General features: G+C 44.6%; 1 protein-coding gene across 1 annotated transcript in view; it reads left to right on the top strand.

Moving 5' to 3' along the window:
• Positions 1 to 10,373, top strand: part of CASS4 (Cas scaffold protein family member 4) — a 34,011-nt gene extending 23,638 nt beyond the window's left edge. Inside the window, exons 3-6 of the mRNA XM_068986796.1 lie at positions 1,265 to 1,366; positions 3,126 to 3,206; positions 4,322 to 5,632; positions 9,963 to 10,373. Of these exons, the coding sequence (XP_068842897.1) occupies positions 1,265 to 1,366; positions 3,126 to 3,206; positions 4,322 to 5,632; positions 9,963 to 10,373 (1,905 nt within the window). The remainder of the gene's footprint in view (positions 1 to 1,264; positions 1,367 to 3,125; positions 3,207 to 4,321; positions 5,633 to 9,962) is intronic.
• The last annotated feature ends 2,097 nt before the right edge of the window (positions 10,374 to 12,470 follow it).

Here is a 12,470-nt window from a genome sequence, read left to right as displayed (position 1 = left end):
TTCAGAGATTCCCTTTATACTCAGGTTGAGCATTTCTAGATTTATGTTAGCCAAAAATTAAAAACCAAGAAGGCGAAAATATGTCCCTTGTCTCAAGTTGTCCTCATCAGGGACTCTGCATCTTTCTAGCTGGAAGAGACCTCTGTAGATCTGAGAGAAAAAGAGACCTCTTTAGATGAGAACAACTCTTCATTTTACAAATGAGGAAATTGATTCCCTGGGAGGTGAAAGGCCCATCCAAGGTCATATCCTGATGAACAGCAGAGACCAAAGTTTCCTTGTTGTGTCTGTGTCTGTCCACACCCCTGGCCTGCCAACACCCAAAACAGGGCCCTTGGCGTGTTCTTGATCTAGTTCACCTGGCTCTGTGGCTGATACTATCTATTAATGTTTTACTGAAGTTTAACCTCTAGATCCTCAGAGTACACAGTTCAGTCACTAGTATCCGAATCCAGAAACACAATGAAACCAGCAACCCAGAAGCCCCCTCCCACCTCTCCCAGCCACTTCCCCCCAGGGTAACCACGATCTTGAGCTTTGTTTTACTTTTTATTCCAACTTCCTTATTATAATACACTGGCCTCTCTTAAAAAAAAATGACCATATAAAGTAAGTATTTGATTTTGGTTTAAATTCAGAAAGGGTAATATTTTGTATTTCAAGTAAAAAGATCAGATTTCCTGATGAAATCTGCTTTTAGGTTTAAATTGCTTATAGACTGTCTAGTTCTTGAACTAGAGTTTCCTTCTGTCCCCTAAACCTTTCAAAACCATGTTTCTCAAAAAAATGTTCCTTAGTTACCATCTACGTTTACCGAGAAACAATGGGCATTTCTGAACTGGCTTCTTTCCACCTACAATTCCAAACCTAGGAAAGTCCCATCAAAGGCTGTAGGTTGTCTTTTGGGCAAGTGTAACCCACAAAGTCAGCTCCATAAATAAAATTCTGAGAACATCAGAATCACCTGGGGGCCCTGACGATACTGCAGATTCCCAGGCTCTCCATCAAGACTCAGAGATTCTGTGCAATGCACATGGGGCCCAGGAATCTGCATTTCCAACCCACTTCCCAGATGAGGCTGATCCACATGGTGAGGAAGACCGCCCTCCACCAGCGTCCTGCTGTCTCCAGTCTCAGAGCAAAGGGTCTCCAATGAGAGGTGCCCAGAGAATGTCCTGGCATGTTAGTGGTGCCTTTGCTGTTTCGTGGTCCATGGATGCGGTGGTAACATTTCTTTCCCTCTGTTCTTCTTTTCCTCCCCAAGGCTGTCTTCATGATTCCCAGACCTGCTCGGACCTCATTACCAGCCCTGGCTTGCCAGGTGTACGACGTGCCTGCTCAGAGCCGGTGCCCACCAACCCTGAAGGTGAGCCTCATCCGTGGCCCTGCTCCGCCCCCGTTTCTCCATCTAAACTGTTGGCTCTCAGCATCTTGCTGACCTTCCATTTCAGTTTTACCATTGAGAGATCTTTGGAGCTTCAGTTCTGACTCAAGGGACCCATCACTGCTTAGAAACCAGCTTTGTGCCCAGGGAACCCAGACATGCTCAGAGGAATATTACTACTATTTGAATTCTGAATATTTAAAATTTTTTTACTTCACATTTGTAATACTTTATATCCATGCATATATACACACTGGAGAAAGGATTGGCAACCCACTCCAGTTTTCTAGCCTGGAGAATCCCATGGACAGAGAAGCCTGGTCGGCTACAGTCCATAGGGTCACAAAGAGTCGGACACGATTGAGTGACTAACACAACAATATATACACACACCTATATACACATATCTGCACTTTTTAAAATGTAATAGTAACACGAAGGATATACATCATAGTCTTAACATTATTGTTGGTTATCTTAACACTGATTATCTCTGGGCGAGGAAATTTCAGAGTTTTTTTGTGTTTTTTTTTTTTTTTTTTTACCTTATTTGAATGTAACTGGTACATCAGTTTTGTAAGACATACTTCCTGTAATCAGAAAACAACTTCACTTACTTCTTAGCCCATCAGAACTGCCCCACGACCATGCTCTCCCCTGCCCACCAAGCACAGGGGAATGGCCTGGGTGCTTCAGCCACACCTGCTTCCTGGAACCATGCCCAGAGTCTCTGAGGTTTGAGATCTAGGGTGGGCCCTGAGCAGTAGGAATGTTAAAGCTCCCAGTTGGTTCTCAGTCTCAGCCAGGGCTGAGAGCCACAGCTTCAGTCAAAATAAAAATTCAGGCTGGTTCGGTGACTTCCTGGTCGCTCCCAGGTAGTAAGAAGTCTCGGTGGAGGGATTTAATGTTCTGAGCAGGCAGTACCAAACTTCCCCCTGCCTATAAAGTGAAAGGAGGAGACTCGGAGGAGACTCACGGCCTGAGTCTCTCCAGTGATTAGGACTCTCACTGCTGAGGGCCTGGGTTCAATCCCTGGTTGGGGAAATAAGATCCCACAAGTCATGATGTGTGGCCAAAAAAAAAAGAAGCCCCAAACAAAAATCCTCTCTAAATTTCAGCTTCATTTCTCTTTCTTTGCAAAACCTGTTCTGGTGCTCTTTTACCTTACCTTGGAATGTGGAACCTATTTTTCACGTCCTAATATATGTATTTCCTAATTGTTGTGCCTCCCCCACAAATGTCTATTATCTCTAGAGGTGCCATGTCTTTTGCTCATTACTGGGTGTCCATATGTCACTTAGTTCAGTGGCTAGTCATTAGTAGGCACTTAGTAAATATTTGCAGGATTAATACATGAGTTATAAACACAGGAAATTTTCTTCTGGGAAAAACAAGAAAGAAAAAAGACATAGTAAATTCCAATCTTATATTTAGTCTTCTTTAATTCAATCTTAAGGTGAACTTACAGAAGGAAATGAACTGCTGTTTTTAACTCAGACAACTGCAGCTAATTCTCTCTATAGTTTGTCCCCACCTTTGATTGAGAAGGTGCTTTTTTTAAAAAACACAGACCCCATTGTTGAAAATATATTCAGAACAGCACACACTTGCGCCATAAAACCATCATGACTGAAAGCTCCAAAGGCTTCAGTGATTTGTGTTTTCACGTTGAGATGGTTTGTGATGTGCAGTCACCAGGAAGGAAAATTCCAAGTTGACCTGCTTCGTGGTCTTTTCCTAGGAGCCAGGCACGCAGCAGCTATATGATATCCCCCCCAGCCCCCAAAAGGCAGCACTGGGTCCCCCGGCCAGCCAAACAAATGTAAGTATGATCAGCACTGAGATCTGAGACTGTGCAAACCTGAACCGCCTCTGGGAAATGTTGTTTGCTTGATCAAAATTAGGAACTCAAATCCCTCATAGCAGAATTTACTTTACTGGAGGCAAAACTTGTAACTGCAACGGTGTTCAGGAACCAGACAAGTCATGTGGTCTAGATAAATCCTTTGACTTGTGTACGCCTCCGTTTCTTTTTACAAACTTATTGTGAGAATTGACATAATCCCTGCGAAGGACCTAGTACAGTGCTTGGCACAGAGCAAGAGCGCAGGAAACTTGAGATAAATGCTTCTTCTTGCAATCTACCTTGGAGACATGTTGCGTTGAGGTGGGTTTTTATTTGTATGGAGGGGAGGTGACTTAACTTGAAATCTGTAATCTATGCTTATCAATGGATTCTGTCACTTGCATACAATAAATACACCTATGCCCAAGGTGGGCTCTCTAGGTGGTGTTAGTGATAAAGAACTCACCTGCCGATGAGGGAGACATTCTCTCCCTGGGTCAGGAAGGTCCCCTGGAGGAGGGCATGGCAACCCACTCCAGTATTCTTGCCTGGAGAGTCCCATGGACAGAGGAGCCTGGTGGTCTACAGTCCATGGGGTCCCCGAGAGTGAGACATGACTGAAGTGATTCAGCAACCACGCACTCATGCCCAAGGTGGCTTCTCAGCAGTGTCATGTGGGATGCACAGGAGTTTGTTAGATGGAAAGCAAGGGGTTGAGTGGACACTGAGAACAGAGGAACCAGCTTGGACAGAATTAAATATAGCCATGCAGGAGAGCATTTTGGGTTCAGAGAAAGGTAAGCAGCCTGAGTCTCTGGACCTTGTAGGAGGGGAGTGCCGGGTGTGGAGGCAGAGGCAGAGAGTGAGGAGACTCAAAAGGAGGCTGGAGCCAGACTGTGAAGGGCTTGAGTGGTGGCGGAAGTGGGAAGCCACTGCAGAAACTTGAGCAGAGGAGTGACCATCAGGCTTTTAAGATGCACAGTGCCCAGCGCCTGGCGGTTCCTCAGTGTAATACACATGAATCCCCCGAGTCGCTCACACTGTCTTTTCCTTAAACTAAATAACGGGTGACTTTGTGTGGTTCTTCACAGAGGCAGAATATTCCCCCGACATCAAGCATCGCCTTAAGGAGGGGTGGCTGCAACACATTGCCAAGCCCTCAGAAATCGGAATGGGTTTATGACACGCCAGTGTCTCTGGAAAAGGCTGATGTAAGAAATGCATCTCCAAGTAGCTCTGTGGAAAAATCGGGGCACCATGCCCTCCCCAGGTGTATGTCCAGCTTCCACAGCCCTCCGAGCAGCAGAGCAGGGACTCCCAGTCCACACCCACAGAAAAACATGCCCATGCAGAAAAAATTCAGCCTTCCAGAAATTCCTTCTTATAGCTTTCCACTAGCCAAGGGTGCATTCCCTTTGGATGAAGGTGTCAGCTACAAGGTTCCTTCAAGTTTTCTGATCCCCCGAGTGGAGCAGCAGAACACCAAGCCGAATATTTACGACATCCCTAAAGCAAGGCCAAGGGACCCTCAGTCTGGGAAAGAGCTGGGAAAAGCCAACATGCCTTCAGAGAATTCCTCGGACCATAACTCCTCATGGTTTCCCAGCCAGGCAGCATCGCTGTCCCCTGAACCAGACAGCTCTTCTGTGTCCAGCTCTGACAGTAGAGCCAGCATTCTTTCCTCCTGCTCCTCCACATCCACTGACTCTTCGTCCAGCTCCTTCTCAGAGGAGTCAGCCAGAGAGCTCCCCTTGGACCTGGACCTGGCCAGAGAGACGGTCACAGTTCTGCAGCACAAGGTGGCCAACTCCGTCGGGGGCCTGATGCTCTTTGTCAGTAGGAAGTGGAGGTTCAGGGACTCTCTGGAGACCAACATCGATGCAATCCGCAGGGCCGCTGACCGCACAGAGGAGTCCTTGAGAGAATTCCTGGATTTTGCCCAAGGAGTCTGTGGGACCACCTGCAACCTCACCAACAGTAACCTTCAGGCCAGAATTAGGGATCAGCTACAGACGATCTCCAACTCCTACCAAATCCTGCTTGAAACAAAGGAAAGTCTGGAGAGCTGCGATTGGTCCCTGGAAGTCCTTGTGACTGACAAAATCCAGAACAGCCCGGATGACCTGGAGAGATTTGTTCAGGTGGCACGGATGGTCCCAGAAGACGTCAAGAGGTTCGCCTCCATCATCATTGCCAATGGGAGGCTCCTTTTCAAGCCGAACTGTGAAAAGGAAGATCCCGTGCAATTGACCCCAAGTGCAGAGCTTAAGCTTGCCAAATCCATCCAGCTTCCCAAAAGGGAGATTGAATCCTATCAAAGGAACACTCCTTTTCATAAGCAAAAAGAAAGCAAACACTCTTCTGAACTATTAGAGAAGAACAGGACAAATGTTTGTGAACAGGTGAGTTCAGAGTTCCACATGGTATTAATACAATATAAGGGGGTTTTCCATTTTTATCTGGAGTGGTCACCCATAAGTTAGATGCTGAGAATCTACTATTTCATCTTTGGGGAGGCATGAGTTCCATTTTCCAGAAAATAAAAATCATGAAGGTAGAATTCTGCATGAGATCTTAGTAAGAAGAAAGATGATGTTTTAATATCAAGACAAACAGGATGTCTATTTGGACATTTTAGGGTTTAGGGCTTCCCTCTGATGCCAGGATAAGAAAGGATTCTGAACACCTTTTGAAACCTGTTCTTTGAGCAAAATTTTTAGTCTCACCATCAAGTTTCCTTGCACTTTGGAAAGTTATAAACTGAGTCATTGTCAGTGTGCTTCTTAGGAACATAAGAGGAAGTATAAACACTCTTCCAAATTGCCCATGGTCCTAGCAGCCTCCAGACCTCTAGTTACTCTTAGAAATACTTTCCTCCATGAGATGAGACACTATAGTTAGACACCTTTAGTTCAAGAATTGCAAGTTGCAGGAGATGCAGCAGGTAACAGGGACTGTGTCACAGGATAACTTGGTGCTTTTGGCCCCAGTCTTGGGGTTTTCTGCTGACATGCCTGGTGGCGCAAGAGCTTTAACACACTCCGGAGAAACTGGACATTTAGATATTTTTCATTTCCGGTTAAACTCTGTGTCCTTCTGTTAGGCTGTGTTGACAGGCAAAATTCAACTCTTAACCTGCTAAAATCTCCTTTGTTGGCAAAAGGTATCATAGGCAGAACCTCAACAAAAGCATAAAGAGGAATGCTCAAGTTTTAAAGTGGATTAAACAGCTATGCAGTAGGTAAAGACCATTTTGGTTGGTAATTTGAAGGGATTTTATATTTCAGAAGTTGCCTCGCCTGGAAGAGAGAGAAAAGCCCATCTTGGAACAAAGGTCGGATGAAAACAGCGACTTAGAAACACAGGTAAGCGATGATGCTGACTAACTCTCCAACCCTTCTAATTGACTGAAATGCTTTATCCCCGGAGACATCTCCTGCTGTGAATAATTCAACATCACAGCCCTGACCCATACGGAAGGAGACTTGGTTTTGTGATAGTTCTTCCTTATTTACGGTAGAAGGAACCCTGGAGAGGAACTAGCCCAGTGAGCCCCCAAGTGTGGAACCCGGTCCTTTGACCATTAGTGAAATAATTCTAGGTCCTCTGCAAGTTTATCAATGACCTGGCATTAAGTCATATGGCCTAACATTCTTTCCTTTTCCCCCCCGCACCCCCCCACCCAGCCCTTTGGCTTAAACAATAGAAATTTATTTTCTCAAAATTCTGGAGGCTAGAAATCCAAAATCAAGGTTCGTTTCTTCTGAGGCACCTCTTTCCCTGGCTTGTACGTGATCGTCTTCTCATTGTGTCTTCACTTGATCTACCCTCTATCTGTTTATCGGTCTGACATTCTCTTTTAATGTTTCTGATTACAACAGAAAAACCATTTTGGTTTGAGGCTTGTGTACCTTCAGTACCTCTTTGACATATGATGTTCTTTTTTCTTTCTTTATTTTTTTGATGTTCTTTTTTAAATCAAAGATGTTATCATTGTGCTTAATTTTAATTGGCTACCTCCTATTGCTGGCAAATGATACTAGTTTTCCATTTACCAACTTAAACAGTTTTAAGTAAAAACGATCGTTTAAAGATAAAGATGACGCCAACTGAAGTCAAGAGGAAGGTAGAAACTTCACAGCGTGTGAAGGTTTTCTTTGCATAACTGAAGCCTGGGAACCAGTGAACCCACTCAACTTTCCAGCTGGGGGATCAGGGTAGGCAAGGAGGGTCAGAGTTATTCAATGATATGGATAAGATCGTTGCCTTTTCAGAGGCCAGCTAGGATAATGACCCAGGCCTCCTGATGGTTCGTTCTGCAAACTCCAAACCCCAAACTTAGTGGCCTGTCACATTGCTAAAAGTCATGCTACTTTATTCAACATGAAGTCTGTCTTGGACTAGCAGTTCTCAAATTTGAGAGTGTGTCACAGTTTCCTATAGGGCTTGTTAAAACCCAGAGAACTGGGTCCCCACCCCAGTGTTCAGGATGCAGTAAGTCTAGGGTAGGGCCTGAGAATTTTCTTTTCTAATAAGTTCTCAGGTGCTACTGGTGCAGTGGTCTTTCCAAGGACACTTGGAAATATCCTGCTTTAGACTGACTGCTTCTTAGTGTGGGTAGAGGGACCACTGACCATTGGGCAGACAATTCTCCGTCATGTGGGATGAACCATTAAGCATCCCACTCCCCTGACTGCTGGTATCCTGTGGTACTCCCTCATCAGTGTGACAACCAAAAATACCTCCAGAGATTTCCAACACCCCAGGATAAAAGGCAGCACATTGTTTGTTTACCTACAGGTAATACCCTCAAGCTAAGATGCCAACATTCCAATTCCCCAGATGGTTGTTTCTCATTTCTAGCCTCTGATGCATTCTTCTCATGCTTCCTGCCCCTCCAAGAGTCTACCACAGCTAACACTCCAATCTTTTCTTCATCACTTGTCCTTGTTTGTGCTGCTACAACAAAGTACAGTAGTCTGGGTGGCTTGCAAATAAGAGAAATTTATGTCTCACTGTCCTGTAGACTAGGAGTCTAAGATCAGGATGCCAGCATGGTCAGGTTCTGGTGAGAGATCCCTCCCAGGCTTCGGACCTGGCAGAGGACACAGGTGGGAAGCAAGCTCTCACATGACCCTTATAAGAGCACTAATCCCCCACTCTGGGGGCCATGAACCACCGGGGAAGCCCTAATTCTAGTCACCACCTCCCAAAGGCTCCATCTCCTAATACCTTTACCTTGAGGGGTTAGAATTTCATGATAAAAATTTTAGGGAGACACAGTCAGACCATAACGCAGTCTGAGTGCTTCTGAGCTGTGAGTTTTGAGATCTTAGATTGATAAAAGGGTGTAGTTTAACAAAGAATGAGAATTTCAGGCTTGCTGACTTGGCTTAGAGCTCCAGAGCTTTTTTTCAGTATTTATTTATATATTTGGCTGCACCACGTCTTAGTTGTGGCATGTGGGATCTAGCTCCCTGACCAGGGATTGAAGCCTGGGTCCCTCCATTGGGAATATGAGTCTTAACCACTGGACTGCCGGGGAAGTCCAGCCCTTCAATCTTTATTTTGCTAATTGAGTGACCCTAGGTGACCTCTTCTCTTCCGGGATACTCAGTCTCCTCACCTATCACCTAACAAAGGGGATTTTGATTGTTACCTGGGGTGGCTGACACTAAATTTGATGCTGAGAATCTTTCACTAGTGAATAGGCTTTGGCGCCACATTGCAGAAAATAAAATTAATGAAAGTAAAATTCTAAATGAAACTTTAACTAGCAAGTAAGATAAATATTTTAATCTTGAAGCAAATAGGTCAGTATATTTTGATTTCTTCTGGAAATTTGGGGGAATTCAAGTTTACCTCTTATACTGGAATTAGGAAGGATTTTTTTGTAATGCTTTAAAACCTATTCTTTGAGTAAATTTTAAAATTACTCAATTTAAAATTTTAAAATTGCTCACCATCAACTCTCCTGCATTTTTTAAAATTTATAAATTTAGGGGACTTGGCTGTGGTCCAGTGGTTAAGACGTTGCCTTCCAGTGCAAGGGGTGTGGTTTGGGAGCTAAGTTCCCACATGCCTGGAAGTAAAAACAAAACAAAATGTAAAGCAGAAGCAATATTGTAACAAATTCAATAAAAACATTAAAAAAGGATCAACATAAAAAGAAAAAACTTTTAAAAAAAGGTATAAATTTCGTCATTGTCAGTAAGTTTCTTAGAATGGGTTTCTAATTGTTGAGAGGATTGAAATTAATTTTGTGTATATCTAATATAAATGATTATATATAACACAATATATAAGATTATATTTATAAGGAAGCTTTAAAAAGGATTTCCCTGGTGGCTCAGCAGTAAAGAACCTCCTTGTCAATGAGATGGCAAGGACCCAGGATTTGATCCCTGGGTCAGGAAGATTTCCTGGAGGAGGAAATGGCAACCTACTCCAGTATTCTTGCCTGGAGAATCCCATGGACAGAGGAGCCTGGTGGGCTACAGTCCTTTGGGTCACAAAAGAGTTGGACAGGATTTAGGAACTAAACAACACAACATGCTTTGAATTAACATTAATTTGTTAGGCAGAATGTTGCACCTGCACATGGAGCTTCCCAAACAAAACTATACTTTTTCTTATAAAAAGTCTGCAAATTAAGCAAAAACAGGAGAAGAGAGACAATCACAGCCTGTTGCTCACGTCTCTCTAATCTGTCATCTTCTTCCCCTTCTCTAGAATTCTAGCTCCCTGGTCCCCCAGCCTTTGAGTCAGCAGAATCCTGAGAAGAAAATTCGCCTTTCTGAACATTGCCGCCTCTATTTTGGGGCGCTCTTCAAAGCCATTGGCGTGCTGAACAGCAGCCTCCAGAACAGCCAACCCCCCGAGACCTTCATCACGCAGAGCAAGCTGGTCATCACGGTCGGGCAGAAGCTGGTGGACAGGCTGTGCCGGGAGACCCAGGAGCGGGACGTGCGCAATGAGATCCTGAGAGGCAGCAGCTGCCTCTGCAGCCTGCTCAAGGACCTAGCGCTGGCCACCAAGCACGCCGTGCTCCAGCACCCCAGCCCTGCCGCCCTGCAGCACCTCCAGGCCGAAGCCAAGAAGCTGGAGCAGCATGCACAGCAATTCAGGGGGATGTTGGAATAAGCCTCCTTCTCCCTGTTAAACTCTTCACTTCAGTTGCACACCCACAACCTGTGCAAGTCTGTCCTCTGGGAAAAACCGACCTGGGGGTATACAGTGGATGGCAATCGTCATGGTGCCCAAACCCTGTGTTACTGAGGGTCTGGGCAACTCCAGGGTATTGGGTTATCCCACAGAGTCAGGGAGGAGTTAGGTGTGAAGAAAGGACCTATCGTGTAGGGCCAGTGTATGAAATGAGGTTGTGGAATCCAGTTTTTTATATTAGCTCAATGTGTGCCTGTTTTAAGTTCATTCATTCATTCAGTACTTATTTATTGGGTATCTATTGTATGTTAAACTCTAGGTGCTGGGCATGTAGCACTGAATCAGACCAAGGCTTTGCCCTCAGGGCATTTACAATCTAGTGGGGAGACAGACAAATGATGAAGAAGTACACACACAATATATTAGGTGCTAGGGAGAAGCCTACTTTGGGGCTTCTTTGGGGGCTCAGTGGTAAAGAACCCACCTGCCAATGCAGGAGACGTGGTTCGATCCCTGGTTTGGGAAGATCCCCTGGAGAAGGAAATGGCAACCCACTCCAGTATTCTTTCCTGGGAAATCCCATGGACAGAGGAGTTGGGCAGACTACAGTCCATGGGTTGGCAAGAGAGTCAGACATGACTGAGCGACTAAACAACAGGGAGAAAACAGATATGAGAATGGGGGCAGAGATTATTTTCAAGTGATTAATTTCTGTTGCATCTGCTAGAAAATGTAGTAAAATTTTCAGTTTGGATAGAATTAATTCTGTGAGACTGATACAAATTCTGTATCTGTGACTTATACCAAATATGTATATATATATTTGCTGTTTTATCTGAACAGAGTTAAACAGCATGTTATAAGTAGCAGTAAATTTGTAACATAATATGTTCTATTGGGTTCCCTATTTATTTTGTACATTATAGATTCTGTGTTAATAAATTCAACACATGGATTGAACGTTTAGTATGTTCAATCAGAAAAGGTTTATACCTCAACAGTCTCAAATGTGTTACCATTTATAATATTATGTCAATACAGTCATGAATTGAAACGTCCTTTGCACCAGTCTTTTCTTTGGAAAGATGTTTGATCTTTGTCACTTGGGTTCTGGTACCAAAGCAAAATGTTTATTTGTGTCACGCAAATGCTTCTCCCCAAAGTGTGCAAGGAGAGGAAGTAGAGGCCAGGTTTGCACATGCAACGCTAGCTCGGGAAAAGTAGAGCCAGGAAGTGTGGTATAAACAGCATCCCTATCACTGGGCACAGATCTGAGAGTGGCCCAGAATTCCCCCTACTCCCCCGCGCCAAGTCAAACACCTCCTCTTCCTGTCCTTGCAGCTGGGGCTTTAGTTCACGTTTCTATGGTTACCTCATCACTTCAGGTGGAGGTTCATGTCTTCTATGTGCCCCTCTGCCATGAGCCATCTCTAGGCTGGAAATTACCTGAAATGGTACCAGCTGCAGTTCCTATCTGCTACTCTGCACTTTTAAATTGTTGACTACCAAAAGACTGATTGTATACATGGAGTTACTCTCAGGGTCCCTAAAGAAGGATGCTGTCCGAGGCTTGGTTCTCTGCGCTAGACTAGAGACATTTTCTGGGAGCAGCCATGATCTGTGTCAGTTAGGACTCCTGATACCATCTCTCTTAAGCAATAAAAGGAATGTATTGACTCAAGTATCTTAACATAATCCAGGGGCAAGCTGGGTTCCAAAACAGCTGCTTTGGGTACCCCCAGCAGAATCATCAAGGCCCAATTTATGAGCCCCACTTTCTCTGTGTTAGCTCTCATGGTTTCAAGGTGTCTGCCATGAGTTATGGTCTTTCTTGGTCTATGGCCAGAGGGGAAGAAAGAGTCTTCTTTTCTGCTTGGACTAGTTTAGATCAGATGTCTGCCCCTAATAACTCCATGGTAAGACGGGGGTATAATACCTGAGGTGTCCTAGACCTGAGATTCACCCCTACACACAGACACACACACACAGACACACACACACAGACACACACACACACACACACACACACACACAGCCATGTGTTCCTAGACAGATAAGGAGATGGCTCTAGCAAGA

Source organism: Capricornis sumatraensis, chromosome 15 (genome assembly GCF_032405125.1).
Source record: "Capricornis sumatraensis isolate serow.1 chromosome 15, serow.2, whole genome shotgun sequence".
NCBI classification, from domain to species: domain Eukaryota; kingdom Metazoa; phylum Chordata; class Mammalia; order Artiodactyla; family Bovidae; genus Capricornis; species Capricornis sumatraensis.
The sequence above is the reverse complement of the archived record's forward strand: the minus strand, read 5'-3'. Positions and strand labels throughout refer to the sequence as shown.